Source organism: Numenius arquata, chromosome 8, assembly GCF_964106895.1.
Source record: "Numenius arquata chromosome 8, bNumArq3.hap1.1, whole genome shotgun sequence".
In the NCBI taxonomy this organism is placed as follows: domain Eukaryota; kingdom Metazoa; phylum Chordata; class Aves; order Charadriiformes; family Scolopacidae; genus Numenius; species Numenius arquata.
Genome location: NC_133583.1, coordinates 40,999,459 through 41,026,117, shown reverse-complemented (window position 1 = coordinate 41,026,117; position 26,659 = coordinate 40,999,459). Strand labels below are relative to the sequence as shown.

General features: G+C 37.1%; 1 protein-coding gene across 6 annotated transcripts; it reads left to right on the top strand.

Moving 5' to 3' along the window:
- Nucleotides 1-638: 638 nt before the first annotated feature.
- On the top strand, nt 639-21,618 carry SLC35A3 (solute carrier family 35 member A3). Of its 6 annotated transcripts, none has more exons than XM_074151557.1 (8): nt 639-687; nt 11,660-11,864; nt 12,711-12,865; nt 12,945-13,067; nt 14,201-14,372; nt 16,440-16,558; nt 17,073-17,206; nt 19,442-21,618. In XM_074151557.1, exons 2-8 carry the CDS (start codon nt 11,678-11,680, stop codon nt 19,530-19,532), a joined length of 981 nt encoding a protein of 326 aa, XP_074007658.1. In that variant the 5' UTR covers nt 639-687; nt 11,660-11,677; the 3' UTR covers nt 19,533-21,618. The 6 variants fall into 6 exon arrangements, with proteins under 6 accessions (XP_074007658.1, XP_074007656.1, XP_074007657.1 ...); XM_074151555.1 differs by lacking the exon at nt 639-687 and adding an exon at nt 4,684-4,737; XM_074151556.1 differs by lacking the exon at nt 639-687 and adding an exon at nt 8,892-8,936.
- Nucleotides 21,619-26,659: the final 5,041 nt, after the last annotated feature.

Genomic DNA, 26,659 nt, shown 5'->3' with positions numbered 1-26,659 from the left:
ACTGCTAGTGGCGCTGCATCCATTCTCCATCAGCGTTGGCCATGGGCTGACCTTCCTTGGTGTTAACAACATGCGTTCTCCTAAAGCATGCTCCTCATCAATGTCCCATTGAACATGTGCCTAGTATTAAAACTGCATTTATTAGCAGTGTGCTTGTCTCCCCTGCTTTACAATTGTAATTGATGAAATAAATTTCCATTCATGTTCTGCTGCCATTGTCAGCGGGGCCAGGATTTCACCCATTTTTGTCTCTCATGTGACACACTGTGCAGGACATAGGGTCCTTTGCCAACCATCAGTAAATCAACCGAAATATCTGAAGCTGTAATTGAAGCATAAAGGAGTTTTGCCTAAATACGATCTTCAAGATTTGCCACGCAATTTGTTTCTTTGGAACGGTCCTCTGTGAGAGGTCCATTCGAACTAGCCTTGCACAGCTCTAATAAATTCATCATGGATTTCATACGAAATACTCGTGCCGTTCGCTGCAGGAATACCCCTATTAAAAGACGACTTTTTCGGTGAAACACGCCCCGTCCCCCTGAGGGAACCCCGCTCCCTCCACGGCGGCCGCTGTGGTAGCGCCGGCCCCGCGCGCAGCCCCTCGCGCCGCCCCCCCACCAACGGCCACTGGGGCGGCCGGAGCCGCGGCGCCAATGGCGGCGGCAGCGGGAGGCAGCGGTGCGGGTGGGTAACGCTGCGTTTGGAACGGGATCCCTCCTGCCCCAGCCACCGCCGCTCCGGCTACCGAGTATTCACCCCACAGCCCTGTAGCTATCGCTGCGCTGCCCGCCGTGGCGGCTGCGGGGCCGGTGACGGGCGGGGCGCGCTGCTTTGCCGCGGCCCTGGGAACGGAGCGGGCGGAGCCACGGCTGCAGCCCGAGCCTTTGCGGGACGGGACCGCGGCACCCGGAAACACCGAGCGGAGCCGGCAGCGAGGGGCGAGCTGGGCCGGCGGCCGGGTGCTGCAGGTGGGAGGCCTGGGTTGGGACCGGGAGGAGTAGAGCCCGGCTGAGGCCGCCCCGGAGGGAGCGGTGCAAGCGTTATGGATGAGGGAGGAAACCTGAGGGAGGCCCTTGGTGTGGGAGAGGGAGACGTTTGGGGTTGGTGGATGGAGTGGGAAGCAGGTCTGTGGGAGCAGCCTGGGGAGGGGGAGAGTGGGGTTGAGGAGATACTGAGAGAAATGTCTGTAAATGGAACGGTCTGGGGAAGAGGGAGGGAGGGAAGAAGGGAGGGGAAGGGAGAAGTTACTGTAGGGATGCAGCTATCTGTGAAGTTGGCAAGAGATACGGATCTGGTCGGCGTTTGTGTCATTGCTAAGGTTGTGGCTCACTTTCTGGGTTTCTTCTCGGTGTAGGTGTGGCTGGCACTCTGCTGAGAAGGTGCTCACTAAGCTTGATGTAATGCTGTCTGTGAAGTTAACAAATTCACGCTTCATGAGTATTTTCATGACATCACAATTTCATCCTGAGTTTTTGATGTGAGAAACACTGTAGCAGTACAAAGCTTATGGGTTAAGTCTGAAATCCAGAACATGCAGAGATAATGAACACAATGAGATAATACATATTATGGAATAGACTGAAAGGTAAAAAACAAACACCAAAAGGTACTCCAAGGTCTTTTGTTTTATTGAATCCTATAAACTATATTTTAAATCAGAGCGAGGAAGACTTGGATACCAGAGAAAAGATTTTTAAGGAATGATGGGGTGGAGAAGACTGAGACTGCTTTCTGCAATGGAGGGATGTGTTATTTGGGACATAAAGAACTTTTGCAGCAAACCTTTCAAAAACTGAGTGAGCACCACAGTGGGAAGTTTATCTGCCGTAGTGGTCTCTACACAGGAAGGTTGGGATCTGAGGCAACCCTTGCTTTTCAAAGAACGTACTTGCAGGCTGACAAAATGGGGTTTAGAATGAACGCTAGATGACTGACTGTTTCTCCCAAAATCTTTGGTGTTGCCTTTCTCCATAGGTACTGCACTTGACTCATCTGAACTCTTTGTATATGGACTGAGTTGAGCCTGGACCTGTTCAGCTCTTCTTTGTTAAGTTAGTACACAGGACCTGCTCCACAGAAGCTGTTGCTGCATAGGCAGTTTACTAGAGTAGACTCTAGCTCTGTGATGCATGCTTTTCTTTTATAGAAGAATAAGCAGGATCAAGTTTCTTTAGAGGCTGCAGGGTGAGTTTGAGGGAGGCGTTAGTTATGGAGAAACTTATTTACAGTCATAGAATAGGAGGTTGGAAGGGACCTCAAGGATCACCTGATCCAATCTTTCTTGGCAAAAGCACAGTCTAGACAAGATGGCCCAGCCCCCTGCCCACCCAAATCTTAAAATTTTCCAATGTTGGGAACAATAACCTCTTCCTATAGAAACTAGCTCATGATTCCCTTGTACATTGTTAGGCATCGTGAAAACTTGTGATTGAAAATTACAGTTATGGGAGATAAGGATCCATTGGTTTGGGGTGCGTGATGTTCTGGTTTGTACAAGTAAAATGTGTAGCAAAAATACTGGTTTTGGGAAAGGCTATAGTGGTAGTAAGTATAAGTTTGCTTTATTTATTGCAATGTATTGTTAGGAGTGATTCTATGTCTTTAACAATGCTACAGGCTACCTACACAGCCTAATTCCTTATGCTAGTTATGCTGCTGTTTGCAATAACAACAAAAAGGCAGGGATCATCTGAACCAGGTACCTAAGGAAATTAAATCACATGTATCTGCTTAAAGCAGTTCCAGATTTGACAGTGTTAAGTGAGGGCAATACATTCTTGATCTTTGGGACAGGCTTGCTAGATATAGTTATTCCTCTCTTATTAATCTTGAATTGCTTGCCACCTGTCCTTATTCTTCACCAGTTACTTCAGTTCATACCTATATGCATGCTGCTTGTGCAGGCTCAGTGCCTTCATTGGAACTCAGGAGGCCACACAGCTGGATCACATCAATAGAGGGTGTCTCTAGAGCAGTGGAGGGGTTATTAATATCTGGACCTTTTAGGATCTAGCATAGTAATGTAAGATGGTTAGGAGTTCAGCATTTTCTCCTTGAATTTTTGAACCTTCTTGTCTTATACCCCTGAAGTATACTGTTCAGCTGTCTAATTTTATTTGTAATTACTAGCTTTCTGCAATAAGTGTCTACAGACTTATTTTCACTGTAGTATCTGGTTTGTGTTTTCTGCTCAAACTAGGTCACCTTGACTGAGGGTGGCTGCATTGCCTTGAGCACCCAGACTTGATTAGTAATTCATAAATAGCACAAGTGTAAGCTGTAACTGAACCCCAGCTCTTTTCAGTGTTTAGTCTTTTAGCACCTTAAACTGAGCTCATCTGTGGTCTTGATACATCTGCAGGAGTTGCATTCAGGCAGTGCTTCAGTTCATGGCATTGCACTCCTGTATGCTTGAGGGGAGGGATGGGCATTTGAGCTAAAACGGAACTGAATACCTCCTCCCTTACGGAATCTGAATGTGTCTATTAGGATCTTTCGATACTGTGATCTATACAATGGACACAGTGTATGTACTGTTTGCAAAAGAGAGATGCAATTAAGGCCTCAGTTAGGGTGGTATCAAATTTCCACGCTGGCAGGCAGAGTTATGTCAATGTTATGTTATGTCAATATAAAGCTATTGCACTACTGTGCACATAGTTGAGGTCTTTATCTTACAAGAAATACTGGTGTTACATTCAGCTCAATGAGGACCTCAATTTCCTGGATACTGAATATTTATACTCAATATGTGATTTCTTTAATATTCATCAAACCAAATTCTCATCAATCAAATCTTATCTTTGTATTCTTAGGTTTGATGCAAAGGTTTAAGGGTGGGGTGGGGAGGAGGGGCCTTAAAGAGTATTTAGCTACAAATTTTACATTTAAGGTTCACAATGCCCAATGTTTCCTGCCTGAGACATTCCTACCAGATTAGAATGGTGATTTTTTTTTTTTTTTCCCACAAAAGAAAAAAAACACCACAACTTTGTGAGATCATAAAGAACCTCAGCAGCGTTAAGTTCCCTTTCTGCTAGGTCTGTCAAACTATAAGAAGACCTTACCCAAGTCTCAACCAATTTATAGCATTGTCTGAAATTAGGTGTTAATATGTAATTGCATTCCCTTTGTTAGACTTGGCAATGGTGGAATTTCCTGGTTGAGTGAATTACTCATACAGCCTCCACTATCCTTGGCAAAAGCCTAGGTTTTTGGAGCAAAGTTGAAAAGAAATTGTTGGTTAATCTTTAGCAGTTACAATTTAATGTGTAACTGTTCTGTGCATAAGTGCAGTTGCCAATGTTAAAAAGCATCTGTGTTATTTTAAAAGGCCAGGATAGGGTTGTGACTGGGGAGCTAGATGACGTTGCAGGAGCAAGGTCCACCAGTGTTCTACTGCATTGTGCTTGATATCCTTGTCATGAAAATAATATTTTAATAAAGTAATGTTTTTAATTTTTTTCACCAGTTTTTTTAATGTAAATGGAGAAATTGGAAATACTGCCTGAAGGAAATCTTCTTGTGAAAAAAATCTTTGTTGCTCAGTTTCTGCTAGAAGAGTAAGGAAAAAACTTTGCTAGAGGATTTGCTTTTAGTAATACTTCTTAAGAAGAAGTATACAAGCTCTAAGAAAAACATAGCTTATTTTTTTCCATAGTGTACTTAATCCACATTATAATGTATTCAGCAAGAAGAATGAGTAACAAACTGAAAAACAAAAAAAAGAGCAAGGTAAGTTTTTAAATGATAAAATGATTTGCAGTGGTTTAGTTGAAAAGTGCCGTGTATTTGGGGAGAAACAGCTGACAAATATAGATGGCTTATGGGAGAGAATAGAGAAGAAACCTGTATCAAGTGTGAGGAAGATGGAAAAGATTGTGACATTCTAAAACATAGAAGGAAGTCTTATAAAAATATGTTCTTCAAGTTCCGTGAGGTAGCTCTTGCTCCACTTTCCAGTTGGGCTTTTTGTTGCCAGCTTATTATATTTGTACAGGTGTAGCATCAGAACTGGGTTCACATTTCATTTAAGAAATACAAGAACACCATCCTGTGTCCTTAATCTGCTGTCTTGATTTCAAAGCAAATGCCCAGGAACTGTGTGCATACCTGTTCCACTGGAATGAAATAGTGTGCTTTACTTTCCTCTCTGTTTCTCGTTCTTAAACTTGACCTTTTGCAGTTTTAAGAGGCTGGTTGTCTGCTTATGTTTGGCTTTGTATTTTAGCTAATGTGCAAGTGCCTTTTGGTTAAGCAGTCTTAAACACGTTCATCATAAAATGCAATAAGAGCTAGCAATAGCAGTAACTCCTATAACTTGGCTTCTTACTCTAAAAGACCATCAGCAGTGAACACATTTCACAGCTAGGCTGGAAGGAATGTAATTCACATAATTCCATCACTGTGAAGACTGGAAGCATAATAGTAGTTAGTAATGTTTTTTTTGTTTTTTTTTTTAATTTAACTTTCCTTTTGACAGAGTAGGGAGGAATAAAGAAATAGTTGCCAGTAGAAGTTATTTTCATGTCAAATCTTTTGGTAAATGGGTAAAAAGTAATACAAATATTAACTGTGTGGCCTGTTGGAAAGGCCTCGTTTCACCATTTTCTGTTACTCTGTATGCATTCACTCTCAATACGGTTCATCCTTAGGCCAAAGGAAGGCCTTTGCTTTTGTGCCAGTGCAGAATCCTAGGCTCAGCCAGTGAGGTGGAAATTGCAGGATGGGAGCCTAAATCAGCAGGACACTTTACCTTCCCTCTGTCATGAATTCCTCTCATTTTATCTGTGTGGACTTGTTGTAAAGATGTGTCAGTGGTAAATGAGACCTTGATTTATTGACATCATGACCACAGGTACCCCGAAACTATTTTAAGTGACTTTAATTGTGTGTTAGAGTGAGAGGTGCTAAGTACCTGCAACTCATTGACTGTAATGTAGCCTGTCACATCTGTTACCTGGTAGTTAAAATACAAAGTAATTGCATGCATGACTTTTACTGTGGATTGCTCTGTCAAATCACAGCATTTTGTTATTTTAATCTGTGAATTTAGCCTGCTTTTTTGCTATGTGACATATTGGAAATCATTGTTAATTATTTTTTTTTTGTTGTGTGAGATACTTCTTGAGATAGTGTTGGGTGCTTGTGTTTTTTTGGATGCTGGGTTTTTTTAAGTTTTATCAGATATTCTCTTAAAGTTTCAGAAAACTAAGGAAAATTAAATTTAATTAATATAGTCATGCAGCTGCAGTGACTGTAAGAAAAGCATCCATAGTAATTCAGACTGAACTATTGAAATATAATGTAGAGTACTGGATAGTTCGGGATACTGAAAGAACTTTCAATGTAATTGATGAAGAAGAAATGCACAGTCAAATAAACCAAATTTGGATCATTTATGCATGAACTATCTTGTTATTTATAAAATAATGTGTGAAAATGTAAGGTATCCCAACCTTAAAATTGCAGTGAGTCTAAAAGGTGCTAATCAACTAGGTACTTGATGTTAGACAAAGTTGAGGCTTAACAGTTCTGTGCTCACTTTATCTTAATGTATTTGTATCAGCATAGTGTGAAATTTTGGGAGTGCCTGGATCTGTGGAGGTGCCCCTGCTCTTTCATTCTTGCAGATGGTGTTGGGCCATGCTTGCTGGAACGATCTCCATAATATGTGGTATAGCTCTAGTCTCTGTAGTTTAACTAAAAAGTATATAAAATAAATTAGTCATGTTTCCTTCTAGAATTGTCTTTTTTTAGTGTTTTAGATACCTCAAACAAAAGTAATTCTGTCAGATTTTGAGATCTTCTACAAACTCAAGAATAGGATAAATTCATAAACTAATCCTTAATTTTGCACAAAATTATGTTACTGTAGATATTTAGCAGCTGAGAAACTCAAAAGTTTATAGCATCAGATCTTTAAAAGACAAAATCTTAAAGTTAAGGGATGTCCTGTAATGTTCTTGTTGCTCATGTAGTAAATCCTGATTAATGTTAGTGAGGTTTGTTAAGAATAGATAGAGGAAAATAAAATATATATGGTATGTTTACTGTTCATTAAGTCAAATTGATTATGTTCCTTTTGGTTTAATGTATTTGATCTGCGAACATTAGAATTTACTGGTATTTTAGGAGGGAAAGTGTAGGGACGATATAAAAATAAAATGTAAAATATGAAATTTTAGCCTGTGGTGAAGAAATTACTAAAGGAAATGAAAATCTGCAAGTCAGAAATTTATTCATTTTGTATGAATGAATATTATGAAATGGAAATGTGTGAAGTGAGGTTGTTTAGTCTGGAGAAAAGGAGGCTGAGGAGACACCTTATCACTCTCTACAACTACCTGAAAGGAGGCTGTAGTAAGGTGGGTGTCTGTCTCTTTTCCTGAGTAACAGGCAACAGGACAAGAGGAAATGGCCTCCAGTTGCATCGGGGAGGTTTCAGTTGGATATTTAGAAAAATCTCTTCCCTGAAAGGGCCATCATGCATTGGAACAGGCTGCCCAGGGAGGTGATTGAGTTACCATCCCTGGAGGTATTTAAAAGACGTGCAGATGTGGCACTTAGGGACATGGTTTAGTGGTGGACTTGGCTGTGTTAGGTTAAGGATTGGACTCAGTGATCTTAAAGGTCTTTTCCAACCTAAATAGTTCTATGATTCTATGGTTTTCCACTTCCATTGAACAGATTTGCACAGTATGATACTGTGCTGAATGAGCTGAAGGTATTACTTCCCATATAGATTGTCTTGTTTTGTTTTCTGAGTCTGTAAAACCTTTCCTGAGTTTTCTTCCTTTAAGGAGAACAACTCTTCACACAGTACCCATCTGCATTTTATCATGGCTGTAAATACCATCTTGGCTTCCTGCATGTTGACTTCCCATATAGACCTGCCTTTAATTTCTTTCCTTGCCTTCCATATTGCTGGCTGTAGGGTGTGTGTAGATCGTATACCGAATGAACTACACATCGGTGATTTACTTTTCTTTTTAACCTAACTAATAAAAGAGAAGAATGATGAGCCTGGTCACTAAGTTAACAGATGTGACAGGCTACATTACAGTCAGTGAGTTGCAGGTACTTAGCACCTCTCACTGTAAGATACAGTTCAAAAGTCACAGAATTAATGTGACCACTCAACTTATAGTCTTTGAATTAGCAAACCTAAATCTGATTTTTGGGACAGATGCATCCTGCAGAGTACTAAGTAGTCTGTCCAAAGCCCAATAAGAAATCTAAGCCTGGTTGTAACTCTGTACGGGAAATGCGCTGGGAATTTTCATTTCATTATTGGTTTAAGACAATCAAAGTGTGGGTTGTTAATGAAAACAATAGTTCATTTAGTATATGACTGCACAGTCTGTTACAGTGAGGGTAGCAGGAACTCATGTCTAGAAGAGAGGCATTACACCTCCGGTAGGAATCTGTAAATCTAAACCTGCTGTGAAACTGCAGCTGAAGACAATTAAACTGTCTGAAGGTCAGTACTTGGCTCCTCTTCTGGACCTCATCCCCAGTTTGCATCGAGTTCTACGAACTGATATGCAGCTCGTTTAAAAGAAAGAAAGAGGGGTGAGGAGAGCGAGCTGATAAGATATTATGTGTGCTCATTAAAGGGTGGTTATTTTATTGACATAGTAAGTTTCAGGACTTTGTAGTTCCTGCTCTGAGAACCAACTATTTGCAAGTACAGCATGAAACTTGCCACACTTGTTCTCTACAAGCCTGTCTTGCTGACCACTGACAGCTATCGCACTGGATGCTTAAAGTTAATTTTGTGTGAATTTTGGAAAGTCTGAAACTGCATTAGTGAATTATGGTAAAGAAATATTTTCTGCTTCTGGCACCTTTTTGAGACATTGTCTGGCAAGGTTCCCTTTTTTATCATGATTACTAATAAAGACAAGACTGTATTTCGAGAAGATATTGTGGTATGTATTCCTTACAGCTTTGCTGATGGGTGTATTAAACTCTTGCACTTGTTGATATGTTTCCATGCTGAATGCTCTGATACTTGCTCATAAATAAGGTATTGGTGATTTACTTCTAAAATTACATTTCAAGCTGCTTAGTAAATGATGGTTGTATTTCAGCAAGAAATTAATGTGAACATTATTTTCTGATATTGTGACCTATTTTGAAGGTTCAGGAATTGATCTCTGAGAATTTTGAACATTTGTAAAACCCTTTGTCACTTCACAGGCTCACAGAATGCAGAAATTTGGGTCTGAGTTCAGGAGACGTGTGTTCCCATTATCTGTATTTTGTTCAGAAGCATTTTGAAAACTGAAACCCCAAAAGTTTAAAAACTTATTTATCTCTAAGTGTGCCTTCATGAAATTTGGTGTTGTTCATCTTGACCATATATTGCTCTTTGTGTTTCCAGATTGTCAGGTCTCAATAATGAAAAATGAGATAGATGGAAAAGGTGGAAGAAATTGTGCAAGTTGGCTCACATGAATATGTTTTGCAATGTCAGTTTTCTCCAGTAGCACAGGCAGACCTTTTCATAAAGTTCAGTTCTGTATTTTCTCTCTCTGTATTTTTTTTTCTTTCCCTTTTTCTCCCTCTGTCTTCTCTATGCTGCTGATATTTCTCCAGAGAGTATGATCTCTGACTTTGCATATCCCCTCTTCATCCCTTCACAGCAGCTGTTCTCTTCTTTCTCCTCCTTGTTCTCAGCTGTAGAAAATTTGTTCTTCGAAGATGTTCCTGTGACTAACTGATCTTCTCCATTTTATTGTTGAGGGTGCGTAAGTCTACAGTTAACATCCTCATGTAAAGGGTTATTCCAGCAGAACCTGTGGAAGAAGTTAGTAAATCTTGAACCTTGTCTGCAGCTTTCTTCTCCTTCGTGCTTTACATTTCTGTCTGGTTTATGTTGTCCATTGCAATTGCATCTTTAGTATTTGTCTCTTCAGCAACTTAAATGAGATCATAGTTCATACAAAAGTATCTTCTATTAAAATTCCCTAAAGAAATCTTTGTGTATTTCTTCCTTGGTTTCTGCATCCTGGCATCTTTTTCTTCCTCATTTTCTGATAGCCTTTTACAAATATTTTTACATCCGTATGATTCTTGAGGTAAACAATTTTATTGTGTAGGATACAAGTATGTATTTCATATCTCTGTGGCTGTTCACAGTTCATATTTTTTTGCACACTACTGCAATGTCTCTTAAGTATCCATGTCATATAGGTATTAATTTGACTTCTTATACTTGACTGGAGAAAATCTATTAATACTTAGAGACAAGATAAAGGCAAGTCATAAATATTTGAATAGCACAACACTTTAGATTTCTGAAAAAATAGCAGTAAATTTGTTATGAAACGCATCTTGAGGTAGTCAGCAAGAAACAGCTTCAGTTTCAGCTGCAAATATTTAGAGGCACCAGCACATCCTTCAGCAGTGTGTACAAAACTAGATAGTTAATGAGTCAAAACTTGTCTGTCTGTAGGTGTAAAATATGCATAGGGACAGCTCTGGCATATGCATCCAGTAAGTACTGCTTATGCCATCTCTAGACTTCTACAAGTGAGAACCACATTCATTGTCTTGACTTGTTACTGTTTTTCTTTTACTTGAAAACATATTTGTTAACTTTTACTGGTTTGATTTTACTGGCATTATAAAACACTGCTGGTTTTGAATATGTGGGCAGTGAAGGCAGTAGTAGTTAATTTCTTATAGAGAGCATTAATTTCTGTGCATATGGAAATTCTTCATACTTAATATGAAGAATAGCAGAAAAATATATGATATTCTGAATAGCAGTGATGCATTTTTCATTTCCTTGTAATATATTATGTTTGCAAAATGAGAATCACTTTCTCTGATAGTCCTGCATTAAGTGAATGCTTTAATTGGTGACAAAGGGCAAAGAAAACCATGTCAGCTTAATGAAAGTTTGTGGTAAAGATAAGAGTGATACAGCTTTACTCAACTGATTTTTCTCTGAGCAGGATAATCGGTAGGACAGGTTTAGTGCTGTCTCCCCTGCAGCTCCTCCATCCCACGTCTTCCTATCTAACCCTACTTTCCCACAACTTTCCTTTTCCTTCAGCATCAGGCATACCTCTCACTTTCATTTAAAGCATCACCCTATCTTATACTGGCACTGTGTCATCGGACAAGGCAGAAACTGCAATCTGTAAAACTTTAGAGAGATGGAAGAATGAGAAGATCCCTTCATTCTAGGAGTAACTCATTGCAGCAAGGGTACTGGCATTCGGCAGTACCACAGCGTGGGGCCTTTTTGCTTTGAAAATATCTTCTGAGCCTTCACCTACATAAAGAAATCCATGATTGGGAGATTTCTTTTGTGAAACCTGTTACTGGGAAGCTGATTATCAGTTAATCCTTATTTTACTTTATTATTATTACAGATAAGAAATATTTCATTTCTCTATTAGTTATCACTTCTCCTAATATTCTGATATCCTTCTCCATTTGTCATTGTGTATTTGAAAAACACTTTAAACTGTTAACCTCCTTTTTCTTTTTAAATATCAGATTAGGTTTGTTGTTTTCCTTTGGTTGAGCTCCCTGGGCAACATTTTTTAATGTGCTGATTTCTAAGGGAAACATCTGTTTGCAATATTAGCTTTTAAGCCTGGGTTTGTGTTTGTGTTTGGTTTTTTTCCTGTTACAGGAAGAAAAAAGTGAAGAAATGTCTACCAATTTAAAATACGTTTCCTTGGGCATCCTGGTTTTTCAGACCACAAGTTTAGTCTTGACCATGCGTTATTCTCGGACACTGAAAGAAGAAGGACCTCGTTACTTATCCTCTACTGCAGTAGTTATTGCTGAACTTCTGAAGATTTTGGCCTGTGTTCTATTGGTCTACAAAGACAGCAGTATGTGTCAAATTTTGCACCAAGTAATTTTCCTTATCAATATGCTGTATTGTAGTGGCAACTGCAAATCAGCCATGTGAGTACAGGTGTGCAACAAAGCATTTCCCTTCTCATGTAAGAAATAGTCTTGGAAAGACACTAATCATACTTCACTCCTCAACGCATGACAGAAGATATTGTATATTTGTTGAAGAGTTTTCTTTAAAGAATGTGAATACTGAGGAGTGCAAGGATAATTTTTCTACTAACAGCTTGAAGCTTGTGTTTGCTCAGGCATTTTAATAAATTCATATGTAGAAATAGGAAAAAATGAAAAGCTTTAAGTGTGTCCAAACCATGAATGATGATTTAGAAGCCTATATTAAACAGGAGATACAGAAGGGAGGAAGCAATTTCATTACTACAGGAATAAGCACAGTTTTAAGATTAAAAAAAAATATATATATATATTCAGATTTACTCAAATTCTTATTTTGTACATTTTATACTGAATTTATCCGGTTTCTTGACACACATATTTTATCTTCAACAGCTTAAAAATATTGTATATGCATAAATATTGATGACTCTCTAAGCTCCTACATGTGCATTTTTAGGTGATACTCTTTAATGTATCATCTTCAAATATTGTTATGGTTTCAGTAAGTTTTACTTAAAATATTTTGAATAATTGTTCTAGTTATATTATTCTAGGAAGACAGAGTGTCTTTTTTTTACATATATGAAGCTCATGAAAGTCAAACAGTATTTTGAGGTCTTGATAGCAGTGATAGCTATCTTTGGTTTTGTGGGTTTTTTACTCTCCTTTGAGTGAATGTCTATTTCTTTTATTGTTTCTTTGGGCAGAGTGCAATTTACGGACTCTGAACAGAGTGCTACATGATGAAATCCTTAATAAACCCATGGAAACTCTTAAACTTGCTATTCCTTCAGGAATTTATACACTTCAGAATAACTTGCTCTATGTAGCATTGTCAAACCTAGATGCAGCCACATACCAGGTATTGTACATTTGGATTTCTCTGTAAGTTTCAAAAAAACACAACTTATATGATAGTAATTGTTTCTGGGTTCTTCTAGGTTACATATCAACTGAAAATTCTTACCACAGCGTTGTTTTCTGTGTCCATGTTGAGCAAGAAATTGGGTGTATACCAATGGCTTTCATTAGTAATACTGATGACAGGAGTGGCATTTGTGCAGGTAAACTTTAACAGGTGGTTTGTGTTTATTTAATGTGTTTATTCAAGGAACTTACATTTCTATACTGGTTATACAGCTTTCTGATTCTATAGCTGCACATGAGTACTGTCAGGAACTATGAATCACAACTGGCCAGGGCTAGATGACAACAGAAATGGTTCAAATGCAGAAGATAACACCTCTCTCATGTCCTGGTGCTCTCTTGTAGAATGTAACAGGGCCTCTGGAGCAACCTGCAAATAAATAACAGTGATAGCAGTACTTATTAGCACACTTCTTCAGACATTAGGAATTCACAGATCTTCTGTACAGCACAGTCCTGCTGCTCACCTTATGATGTGGTTTCAGCATGGGAAATTTACTTGAATTTTTTCAAGAGGCAAACTTGGCCTCTCTTCTAAATAGTGCAGGCATAGAGGCTTGTAGTTCTCAGAGGGCAGGATCATGAGATAAGAGAATATTCTAGGAATTTTTAGCAGATTTTAGTGTATCCTTGAAATCTTTATTTTAAAACTTAAATATTTGAAACAACTCTGAGGATTAAATTTTATTTGAGTTTTCAAATTTAATAATTAAAATGAGAACAAAACATTCTGATAACTAACAGACTCTTCAGTATGTTTTTGTCTATGGCATTGCATTTTATTCTGTTAGCATTAGATATATTGCAAGATTTAGCTTAATATATTTCAGCTTTAGTCGTCTGCATAATCAGTGAAGAGGTGCACATGCAAAAGGCAGTTCATCACATCTTAAAGGCAGCTGGCGTAAGTGGTTTTCTAAGTGTGCTTATATTTGTAAAATAATTAACTGTTGGGTGGCAAAAGTTGGTGACTGAATGACCATAAGTCATGCTGGAATAGAGAAGCAGTTACGGCTTATAATAAATTCTGGACCTGTTTAAATTGGTGGGTATTCTCCCAGTTCAGGCACAATTTTACTCCTTACAAATATGTAGAAAGAAAAATTTTGGCTTTTCAGCCCTTTAAAAGTATTTATGGTACAAAATACAGAACTTCGCAAGCATGTGATTGTCTGCATTTAGTAACTGTTACTATTGCTAGAAAAAAATTTGCATTTTATAGATGGTCATGACTTGATTTTATCAGTGAATTTTGTATAACTGTTTTTAGTGGCCTTCAGACTCTCAAGCAACAGCAGCTAAGGAACATTCAGCAGGATCTCAATTTGTAGGCCTGATCGCAGTTCTTATAGCGTGCTTTTCTAGTGGATTTGCTGGGGTTTATTTTGAGAAAATTTTAAAGGAAACTAAGCAGTCTGTGTGGATCAGAAACATTCAGCTTGGTAAGTTTAATTTTAGTCATCTCTTAGAGATACTGCATTTTGAAGAATTAAGATAAATATGTAAAATAAAAATAAAAAATATCACCAACATTTTAGTGTTCTGCATAAATGTACTTTTAAAACCAAAGGTATAGACTCTGCGAGATAGAATTCTGGCAGTTGCTTTCTGATCTCATCCTAGTTCTTGATTTAACTTGCTTATAAAGTGTCTGTAAGTTTGTACAGAATCTGTCAATTGAATTTGTATTTAAAATTTTCTAAAGAATGTTGTTATCTTATGCAGGATTCTTTTTGCAGTAGACTACTGAAGTAGTTCTGCGTCTTCTAGACCTTAGATATTAAACTGGCCACAGAGTTGATCCATTTTCCTGAATGAGTTTTCTCTCACCTCAAGCAATCTTGTCCAGGTTTATAGGTTGGAAATATGACTTAAGCAATATCCTTTTGTTTTAGGAGGACCTGTTGCGATAGGACAAGGGGTAATGATTTTAAACTAAAAGAAGGTAGATTTAGTCCAGATACAAGGAAGAAATTCTTTACTGTGAGGGTAATGAAACACTGGCACAGGTTGCCCAGAGAGGTGGTAGATGCCCCATCCCTGGAAACATTCAAGGTCAGGTTGGATGGGGCTCTGAGCAACCTGATCTGGTTAAAGATGTCTGTGCTTATCACAGGGGTGTTGCAATGTGTGTGATAATAGTGAAAATTGAATCACCTCATTTTTTGTATTTATTTTTTCAGTGAGCTAAATTTGCCTCAATATGAAATTCAGTAGAATTTTTTTATTATTAAGGTTTTTTTCAGTTCAAAAATGAAATTTATGTTGTCATATTTCATAGAGAGTTTCCTGATACAGCTTTTAGAAAATATTTAAAATGTGAAACCACAATTTCAAAAATACGTTAGTGTATCCCTTCTATAAGTGCAAGATAGTTGCCCACAGAAGACATTGTATCTTTCGGGTGCAGGTTGGTCATAAGGAAGAGCTTTGAGGGAGAGCTTTTCTTAAAACACAAATAACAAAAACCGTATGTCCAACCTGGCTGGCATTTTTATATCTGTAGAGAATTATTAGCACTGTAGAAAATATTGGAAAAGATATTTGAAGAATTTTCGAAAAATTCAGTTTTTAATGCATACCAGTATCATATTAGAGATGTATGAATAATTGATTTTATTTATTCATTTAGCAAATCAATTGGAAAATGGAAGTAATTGGTTTAATCTAAATGAACCCTACATTTTTAGTTACGTCTACAAAAAGAATTATTTCTTGTCACATGGAAGGTTTTATTTTGGTCAAAACAATGCCCCCTTTTCAGACACAAAGCAATGTGGTGAAAATAGAGATCAGCTTTTCACAGAAATGGAATGGAAAAAATGTTCCCCCTTTCCTGCTCAGGACTAGAGCATATGTCAGTCATAGAGAAGGAGCTTACACTACTTCCATGCCTGGGGGGACTAGGAAAATTTCCCACCTGATAGAAGAACACTAGTCTCATAAAATTATAAACTTTTAAATCTCATCTCGATTTCTTCTTTTGACATTATGTCTCTACTAGTAAACATTCATTGTGTTTGAGACCCGGTTCAGAAGAACCCCACTTCTAAGATACTTGTCTGAATTGTCAAACTGACAGGTCCTGCTCTTGCTGGGTCAGTGACCGTCTCCTCCACTGAAAGTTTTCCTTGTTTTTCTCTCCACGTTATAGTGTGACTTCAGCCTTCAGTTATGACTAGTTTCAGGAAAACTGAAACTGTGTTTAAATGAATTTTGCTATACGCCATCCCATTCCAGTAGAAAGCAATCACCCCATTCCTGTAGAAAGCAGTGGAAGATAAGTATATAAGAATGTCCTAATGGAAATAGACAGAACTTGTTATAAGTGTAGAAAATAGCTTTTAAAAGAGAATATCTGTCTGAATCCTGATTGCATTTGAATGTAATGGTATTGCAAGTGGCGGTCCTATTTTTAAAATTAGATATATGTGAGCAGTCCTTGATGACAAGGAACCTGTTTGCATGTTTTTTGATTTAAAGCTTTTAAATCAATCTTGTACTTTCAGGATTTTTTGGTAGCATATTTGGACTGATGGGTGTATACATTTATGACGGAGAACAACTGTCAAAGAATGGATTTTTTCAAGGATACAATAAACTTACTTGGATAGTTGTTGTTCTACAGGTGAGATACCTTGCATCCCATGTTTCTGTGAAGGTGCTTGGGATTTACTCTTCTATAAATGACTGGGAAAACTAATGGGTGTCGTTGAAGCCATTGAGAATTCTATCGTCAAAAGCCTGATCTATCACTATTAGAATAAACCTCTAAATAAAAACCTGGAAAATATATAGCAAGTATATGACTAAGCATTGTGAAACATAAAAGCATGTAAGCATTATTTCTTTTGCAATCTTTAAAAAAAATAATATATATATACCCTTCATCCCATGGCTAGAAATGTATAGTACAAGCATTTCCATTAATTTAAAGATGGTAATACGATCAACAATTTCTTTAATGGGGAAAGAAGGACTCCTCAAATATTTATCTTCAACAGTACATATCCATAACATAAAATAAATGTAATGCTCTTAAACATAGACAAAAGCTTTTCCTAAAGTAAGCGCGTGTTGTTAAAATATGTGCTATCAGTGGAACTGTCAGGCTGCAAATCTGAACCTCAGTATTTTTTCAGGCACTTGGAGGGCTGGTGATTGCTGCTGTTATAAAGTATGCGGACAACATTTTAAAGGGATTTGCAACTTCTCTCTCTATTATACTGTCAACGTTGATCTCCTATTTCTGGCTGCAAGATTTTGTCCCTACAAGGTAAGAATTATTTTCCAGGTATACTGAAGGAAAAAAAAAGTTGAAAACTTAATGCTTACCAGATATAGCTGCAAAAATAAATAAAAAAAACAGTCCAAGCCACGCTTTTAGAATATTTAGATTTCATAGCATACTGTAACTAGTATTTCATTTTTTCAGTATAGTTGGCAAGATTAAATTTTCTGTAAGATACAGCTCCCCACAGGTGAGGAATAATTGAATCTCAATTCTTGGCTTTTGCCAAACCGTTCTCTTGCAGGCTCTGTGGTTTTAGTTCACTGTCCCTTTCTCTTCTTTTCCTCCCTCCCTGATCTCCCTCAGTTTTGTTCAGCTCCTACTTTGCTTTTATGCTGAAGCTCTTCAGTTTTGACGCTTGCTTTGCACTGCATTTGGCTCTGCTCCTTGAACCAGTCCCCACCTGCTGGCTGTTCTGAGTAAGATCATGACAAAGGGGTTGCCTATCTCTTGTTTCCTCTTTGTCCTCTAAGTGGACAGATCTTCCACAAGTCATCTCATTGCAAGTGGAGTTATGGCCAAACAATTATAATGATGATGATCTTTTTATTTGGTTTTCATCCAATCTCAAAACATTCTGAGACAATTGCAATCACACACACATGGAAGTTACACTACAGCCCAAGGACACCTGGAAGCCCAAAGGCAAAGCTTTTTTCTAGAGACAATATTTATTAGTGAAAACACTCAACTGAGAGACAAAAATGCTTGCTATGTGGTTCTAGGCCCAATACACTGTGTCCTTATGTTTTGTGAATCAGATTTTAGTAATTCTGTGCACTGCAGGTTTTGTACGTGGGTAGGCTCCAGAATACTGCTTATCTTGGCAATACATATTAATATATGGCGTGTAGAAGTGATATTCCGACTTTCAGATACGTTACTAGGATTTTGCTTATAATTAACTTCATGTATGTTACTCATAGTGTAAAAATATTTTGAATAATATTTACAACTTTTGTATCTGATACAAAGAAACATCTTCTTATCTAAAAGTATTATTTGCAATATTTGAAGGAGTTTACTTTAAACATTCAAAACAGGAAATAGAACAAGGCTTAAAAAGTGGAAGACATTGAACTTAAATTATAAGTAGCCTATACTTGTCCTCGCAAAACAAATAGAAAGTAGTTTAAGAATTCCTCTGTGCTGAAATGGGAAATTAATAAGTAACTTATCAGCGTGTGCAAACATGGTGAAAATGAAAACAGAAGTAAATGATTAAATGTGATGGAGCCAGCTAGCAGCATGTAGCACTTAAAGCAATCTCGTTTAATAAAACTTGATTAACTTGAGTTAATCAAACTTAATCTTTAGTACCTTGCTTATGCCAACTGAATTTATTTGAACTGAAACCATGATTGTTTCTGTCACTTCAACAAATATTTTTGATTGGGATAATAGATGTAAAGTACTTAAGTGCTTGAATGTGTTGCAGTGGATCATGTCCAGAAACAGGATAACTGTATTCTCTGAAGGATTATCATATCATGTGCCACAGTTTTTTTAGCATTTGGTTCAGAAGATCAAATTGTCAACATTGTCATGTCTTTATGACAAGATTCTTTTCTAAAATGTGTACTGATTGTCTGTTGGCTTTGCATATTTTGTTTCAGACTTGTAACTGTCAAAACAACTTGAAAGGACCATATGTCATAATACAAAAGATGCCTTTATTATCTTTTCCTTACATAAATCTTTATGTATCTGCCAAAAATTAGATTATACTGACTTGCGAACTGGTTCTTGGGCAGCAGTAATTTGACATAAGCTTTGGACTTCAAAGCAAACACAACTCCAATAACGTGATGTACGTAAGATGTTAAAAGTGGCTGGGTAACCATGGTAGTTGCACTTCTTTAGTTTCTGCTTGTGTTTTGCACAGAGCTTTAAGCAAAAGAAAAACAAGAGAAAACAGAAAAACAATTGGTCTGATTACTTTTGACGATTGTTCCATGAAACTATAATTTTCATTTTCAGAATATGTTAGTGTAATGGTACATTATTTTGTGGATGTAAGTTTCTTATTTCAACTTCTTCCTACATCCTTTATAATAAATATATGTGAATTATTTTGTTCTTTATAAATGGGACAAATACAAGTTATCTTTCTTTATTCACAGAGGAAAAATGTCCTTTCTTTTGATTGTATTATGTAAATAAAATTGCATCAACTAAATGAGCTAACCTTTTTTTTTTTTTCATCCTTATTCTATTCAGTGTCTTTTTCTTCGGAGCTGTCCTTGTAATAGCAGCTACTTTCCTATACGGTTATGATCCAAAACCTGCAGGAAATCCCATTAAGGCATAGCAGACTTCCTCATCAGCCTGCTTCTCAAGATCATGCATTGCGGGTCTTGCTAACAATGGCACGTGGAAAGTGTCATTTTGCACTGCACGGAAAGGATTACTACCCTGAATCTATTGAAGAAATGCTTATGAGTAGTTTTGAACAGCCAGAGGGGTTAAAGGTGGATGATGATACTGTCTGTAACTGATGGAAAAAAAAAAATGGCAGGGGAATGCCCAGTGCAACTTGCTAATAAAAACTTGAAAGGAACAAAAAGTTTCCAAGAAACTGCAATTAAGAATGTTTACAGCTTTGACTGGGATTGCATCAAAAGAGTTTACTGTATTGACTGCTGCAGAAATATGTCCTATGCACTCTTTGAAAGAGCACATGACAATATTGTCAGATTGTATGTTTTTGCAATTTGACTGTACTTAATCTTAGTAAATGTTTTTAACTGTTTATCTATTTACATGAAATCAGCTGAATACACATCATACTTCTGAAGTGATGGTTCTAATTAGGTATTCCTTATTAAAACTGTGAAGATTGAAGTATGATTGAAAGACACTCACAATATCCAATATTTTTATATTTTTAGAAGCCTGATTTAATAGCAGAAATCTGTTATTAAATCATAATATTGTAATTCTGTTGCTTATATAAAACTATTGTAAGAATGTTAATGTTCTCACCTAAGTACGCAAAGGGAGAAATTCAGAGCGAAACATTTGTTGATACTCCAGCCTTCGTCAGGACAGGCTGTGGTGTTCCAACAGATGCAATAGCTCTGTGAGCACAGGCCGGAGGTTACTGCACTAACCTGGCATTAAGAGTAGGGTTATGATGCAGTGCTCGCCCAGATGTAATGTTTGTTCTTTTTATTTTTATTGATTAAAAAACAGCTTTTTGGCAGAACCTTTAAAGTAGTTTTTATGCTTTAAATATCCTTTGGGGAATTTTTTTAACCACAGTTTAAAAAAAAAAAAGCCCATAATAAACATTTTAAGTGCATTGTTGTCTGTAGCAGCTCCATCTGGAGCTATTATGGTATATCATTTCTATACTGTACTGCATTTTATTACAGAGGTGTTTTTTAAACAGGTGTTGTTTACTCATAAACTCTCCAAGACTCTTTCAGTACATTTCTATGTAATGGCTTAATTAGAGGTTGGTTTTTTTTAATTATTATTATTATTTTTTCCTGGGAGTCCTTGAGCCAACAGACCAAAATGGGTTCTCTGGAGCTATTTAGTCTAATAGAGGAATTACTTTAATAGGAAACACAATGAAAAAGTAATTAATTGTGCAATAGGTAGATATAAAAGCATGCTGTTCTGTTTTAAACCAAGAAAAACCCTTCACAAACAAACCTAGATGCAATTAGAACTTAGATCAATTACACTGTTATGAACACTTCGCTTGTTGAAGTATTTGCATATAACCAGAAACACCAAAAAAAAAAAAAAAGCCAGAACTAATAAACAAAAAAAGCTGTCTTAAAAATCACTTGTGTTCAGGAGACCTATTCACAATGGATATTAATGCAGAGTGACTTCTTATCCACATGCTGCACTTGTAAAGGTATATACATTTATACAAAAGTATATCAATCGTCCCTTACTTGCAGAATGACAAGTGGTAAAAATGTATGATTTTTTTTATTTCCCCCCTTCACACTCTTTCTCTCTTCTGTCTTCTGCTAATGAACATGTTGTGAGAGAGGTGTTTTAAAATGTTTAGCAAAGTACCGCATCCTCTTTCCCACATTTTAGTGGTGGATTAACAAAGAGATTCTGTAAGAGTGCTCGTAAGATTTTTTTAATGAAGTATTGTAAATGGCAAAGGAAAAATTCTGCTTACGTCAGCCAAGTAAAAATAGCATTTTTCTTCTGTTGGCAATGACATGGATTATCAGCTTTTTGTTTGTTTATCCTATCAGAGCAAGACGTTAATTTCAGAGTTATGCCAAGTGCTTGCTAAGCTTTGTGAACTGTGAATTTATCCCAGCATGCCATAATTGCAGGAGCTTTGCTACTTGGTAGTGAAAACTATCTCATATTGCCCTAAATTGGCATTCTATGTTAATATTAAACCTTTTACCTATAACACTCAATGTGGCAAAATCTTTGAAAAATTACTCAATGTAATTTCGCCACTGAAATACAGTGTGAGGTAAGATGCATAGAACAGTGGCTTGCAGTATCGCTTGCTGTAGAATGGGAAGAGCCTAACTCTGAAATGATCTGAGAAGTGCTGGTAGTAATACCTGAATTGGAGTTTGGCCTACATGATAATACTTTTAATTCCATAAATCACAGTCATGGAAATTGGTCAATTCCTTGAGGAATTTCTCTAAAAAACATAAGAAGCAGGTCGAGAACACTTTAAAGACAGTTACACAGGAAGGAACCGAATAATCACCACATTGCTGGAGTTCTGTTACATACAACCCAGTTTTAATACTTCAGGTGCACCCATCAATATTTGTCAGTAAGCATCAGTTTAAAGGAAAGAGCAGGAATATGTGCTCTTTGCTTTTGAATAGGATGCCATACAGCTCTGGAAAACAACATATCTACTGTACTAAGGAACAGTAACTCCTGTCAGTAGATCAGTGACTCTTCTATGCTTCCAATTGACACTTCCATTACATTTTCCAGTAGAGGGATAGATCTCTTCATACACTTTTTGCTGCAAAGGAAATAGCAGTTTGCATTTTGAGCTTTCCTTGGCCATTTACAGGCTAAGGAAAGATTCTCGTCTGAGGCACTCCAGGTTGAAAGGAATTATTCTAGACAGAGGGAAGACAGCGTATGTTTCTTAAGAACAGAAGGGATTTGAGGTGGGTTTGCCGATTTCTGTAACCTTTGCAAACTGACAGCATATGCATATTTTCTCATTGAGATACTTTTCTATCTGGATTTTAAAATTAAAAAAAAAAATCAACAAAAACCTAATTCAAGTCTATAACTCATTAACTAACCAAAGAAGCACAGCTAGCACAGAGCGTTGGGAAGTAGGGGATAGTGTGCTTTGAGTTTGCCCTAAAAGCAATCTGTAGGAGTCTAACTTTCCAAAAAGAAACCTGTTTTTCTGAACTATTTTTCTGACTTGTAGACAATGGATTTGTTAGTTCAGTTGTATATTTAGGAGGCTAACCTATACTTAGCAGAATTTTATTTAAATATTTATAAAGTTATAGCTAGGTATTTATTTGCAATAACTTGAATTACATGATTTTTTTTTTTTCAAGACTTGCATAGTGGGAATACTAGTATTTATTGAATACTTGGATACTTGGTAGTTTTATTTGAGAATCTCTGGGATACATGATAAATGGTCAAATAACAATAAATGTAGAACTGTCTTCAAACCAAAATAAATCGGCAGTTCAGTGGTGAAAAATCTTGAGTCTAATAAAGTAAGATAAACTTTTCTTTAAACATTGTATTTCTGTGCTAGCCACAAGTGCCCAATAATATTTTTTTCTCAAAGAATTCAAATAATTTTATAGTTCTATTTAACTTCTTTGTTTTAGAAAAACTATAAGAAAACTTCCCTTTTTTTTTAGTTTTGCTAATGGGTAGATTAATGTTCTAGATCCAGCTTGTGACTTTTTAGAAACTATTTTATTTTTCCTTAAAAAAATGATCTTATTTTGATAGCATATACTTGTGTTTCAGTTACTCATACACTTCTTCCACAGATTTTTAGAAGTACATAATTGTTTTCTGTTCCTAACTTATTTTTATGGCTGTAATTCAAAAAACTGTAATTGATTTTGTTAAATTATTTTAAAATTGATAAACGAAATGTTGCATTTCTTCTGGTTTTCATTGTCAGTAACGTTCATATTTTAATATATTTCCTTATTAGCTGTGCATGTTCTGTTGTATTTAAGCAATTGACATTTTCCAAATTTGAAGCTGTTGCTCATTTTCCTCTTGTTGAGCATGTTTCTTGCTGGATATTGTGAATGAGGAAGGTTATTCGTTGTTTTCTTCTCTGAAATCCATGTTTTGTAAGAATGAGATATTAAAAATCATTGAGGGTTTTTGTGTATTAGAATGGTAATGTTTATTTATAATGTGGTATTATACCATATATGTGGTAGTGTATCATTACCTTTGTTGTTCAGTTAATGTAAGATCGTCCAAGAAGTGTTTTCTTCCCTTGTTTTCATTGTTCTGTTCATTTTTAATGCTGATTATTTTCCACAGGAAGTTACTAAAGAGTTTCTACTCTTTCCAGGTAAGCTCCTTATATGTTTTTAAATATCTAGAATTAAGATATTTTTACTGGAAAAAATGCAGGGGAAAATGTAACAAAATAAGTGGGATTAATTAGATGATATCTTCTGCTCCGGTTTACAAATTTCTCTTCAGTTGAATTTATAACTTTTTCAAATTATTTCCTGCTAGGTGAATTTCTAACTCTTTCTAGAAGCAAAAAAACCCCAACTGTCCTGAGGTGCTATTCAGTGCTTATTCTTGAATGTCTCTTGCACATTTGCATCCAAGAGTAGACATGACATTTTTAACTCTTGCTTTCAACCTTCTATCATCGTTCTGACTGTAAATAGCCTTATTAATTTCATTAGCAATGTATAGCTCAGTAAAAATTGCTTATATGCTAAGCGTATGTTTATAGTTGCTGCCATGAGGAACACTTTTTTAGATTTTCAAAAGTTTGTCTTTATTGTCAATATATTTTAAATTTAATTTTACATATATGAACCCAAATAGAAATCATACATTCAAACATTGTAGCAAAATTTTTAAGGTAGTCTTAGGATTTTTTTATATGTTGATGTTTGGTAGTTGTTTCTGATTACGCTGAATACAATTCCAGTATATGTTGTTTCCAGGCAGTTTGGAAACAGGTTATTTTTTTGGTATAACACTGCTGAACCATGGAATGCATCTTTTTTTAATCTATATTGGGGTAAAATACTGTATTTTTTTCTCCTGTATGTGTAGATAATGTCACTAGAGTAATAAACTGGTTAAAATTAATCACTGTCTTTATTAAGAATACGATGTAAAACTGAGAGCTTTGTAAATAGAGAGGCTTGCCTTATGCATATTTTAGCAGAAATAAAACAATGTTTTAATTAACATTTATTATTTCAGAATATAATTTTTGGCATAATTTTCTATAAACTACAGAAGGCTGTTGTAATATGTTTCTTAGTGGTATCTTTTAACATACAGCTTACTGAATTTTGCCAGAAATTTGACTAAGACATGCTTCTTTTTGTCCACTGTATCATGACTTCTTGTGAATCACATTCCACCGTTGTTGCTGTGACTGTCTGTCTCTCCGCTCTACTGGTCTGAAAATCCTGATCTCCTTGTTCAGGACTACGCTTCCTGAAACTGGAGGTGGTAGGGAGCATCTGGGTATCAAGTACCAAGTTATAGTATGGTGTGTGATTGTAAAACACTGTAATCCTTTGTAGAAGAGATTTGCCAGAAGTTACCAGGAGGCAGCTGGTGATTCAGTAGTGGTATTTTGCGATAATGACATCAATAACAGGGGTTGGTCTAATATTAAGGTGTGGATGGAAAAACAGCTGTTTAATCAGCCTAGTTACAAAATTTCTTTGCTGAGATGTAGTTCTATTAACTTTTTACATGAGTTCCTTATGTATCATGTACATGTCTGTCTATGACACTCCCACCAAAACGTAACAGCACTTTCTCCGAGGAGTAGACTTGAAACCACGGCAAAATTTTAGGACTGCTCACCTTTTCAAATAGAAGAGGTGAGAAACCCTGAAATGTAGTGCAATGGTCACATACTTGGCTTAACATATTAAGGTTTGTAACAAATGACTGCTAATTCCAGTGGCTGCAAACGTCCTTCTGCCCCTGTGGGTACCACAGTAGATCCGCACTTTGTGTCATGATCTAGAGTCTCCATTGCCTTTGTCTCACTGAGACCAGAGTAGATCCGCTGGCCTGAGGAGAGACGCGCCTCATGAAATTCTAAATTCTTTAAAAGCTGCGTTATGATAAGATCGTAAGAGGATGCTTGGTCTTAAGGCTAATAGTTTAACTTAAGCTCACATGATCTTATGTGGTGATTTATACCCTGTTGTTTACCATAGTGCTGTAAAGGAGCTGGAGTACAGGGCTGTACATTAGGGTTGAGGTTCAGTGCAGCAGCCACTGTACGAACAAAGAGGGCGTTAATGGGCAGCTGAGGTTAGGGAAAACAGGGATGTCACAGGAGCTGGGGACATAGGGATATGCTGTAAGAGGGCTGGAAGATGGAGGACTGAGTGAAGAACATGGAGAAAAGACTGGTATGTGGATATGGCCATGGAGAGCTGTGTCTGAAATTGTGAACGTCGTATACTGGATGTGGACAGATGTTGCTCCATTTAGTGCTGCCAGACATCAGTGGGGAAGGAATTTAAAAAAATATTAATAAAAATAATATAAATAAAATAAATAAAAAGCCACAGAATAATTAGTAATAATAGTACGTATTTCTAAAATATTTTCTCCACTAACAAGGGGTATGATGCCTTGGGAAAGCCAGTCCCTGCTATCTCGTTACCTGTGGGCTGTGTCTTAAGTCAGAGCCTGAAATGGCCTGCACGGCTGAAGTTGTTAAAGCTGTCATAGGCCAAGTTTAAAACTGGAGTGTAGGAAAGCAGAATGCCTCCGAGTTGGGTTTTTAGAATGGATTCTATGTGTGCTTATGTACTTTGGCTCTAGAAATGTCTATCGACGTCTAGCAAGTATATCCCGTATGAAATGCCTTGGTTTGCTCCTTTTTCTAGGCCCCTGGGCCAGCTCGGGGAGGGAGGAGGCGGCTGGTATCCATCCCTTGGGCTCGGCTGGGAGGGGGCAGCTCGGAGGACTGACGCTCGCGGAGGTACGTGAGGCACCCAGGCGTCGGAGGGGCGAGAAAGGCCGCGATCCCGTATTTTAAGAAGCCGGTGGCATTTGGGTAGGGGAAAAAAGTCAAGTCCCTCCAGAACACAGGTGCGCCCGGAGGTGGCCGTCGCTCGGGAAGCAGCGGCACGGGACGGCGGGCTCCCTCTCCCGCGGGCACGGCCTCGCCCAGCCTCTTTGATTTATTTTTTTCAATGTATTTATTTGTTTCCAACTCTAACCATTAATTTTTCGAAA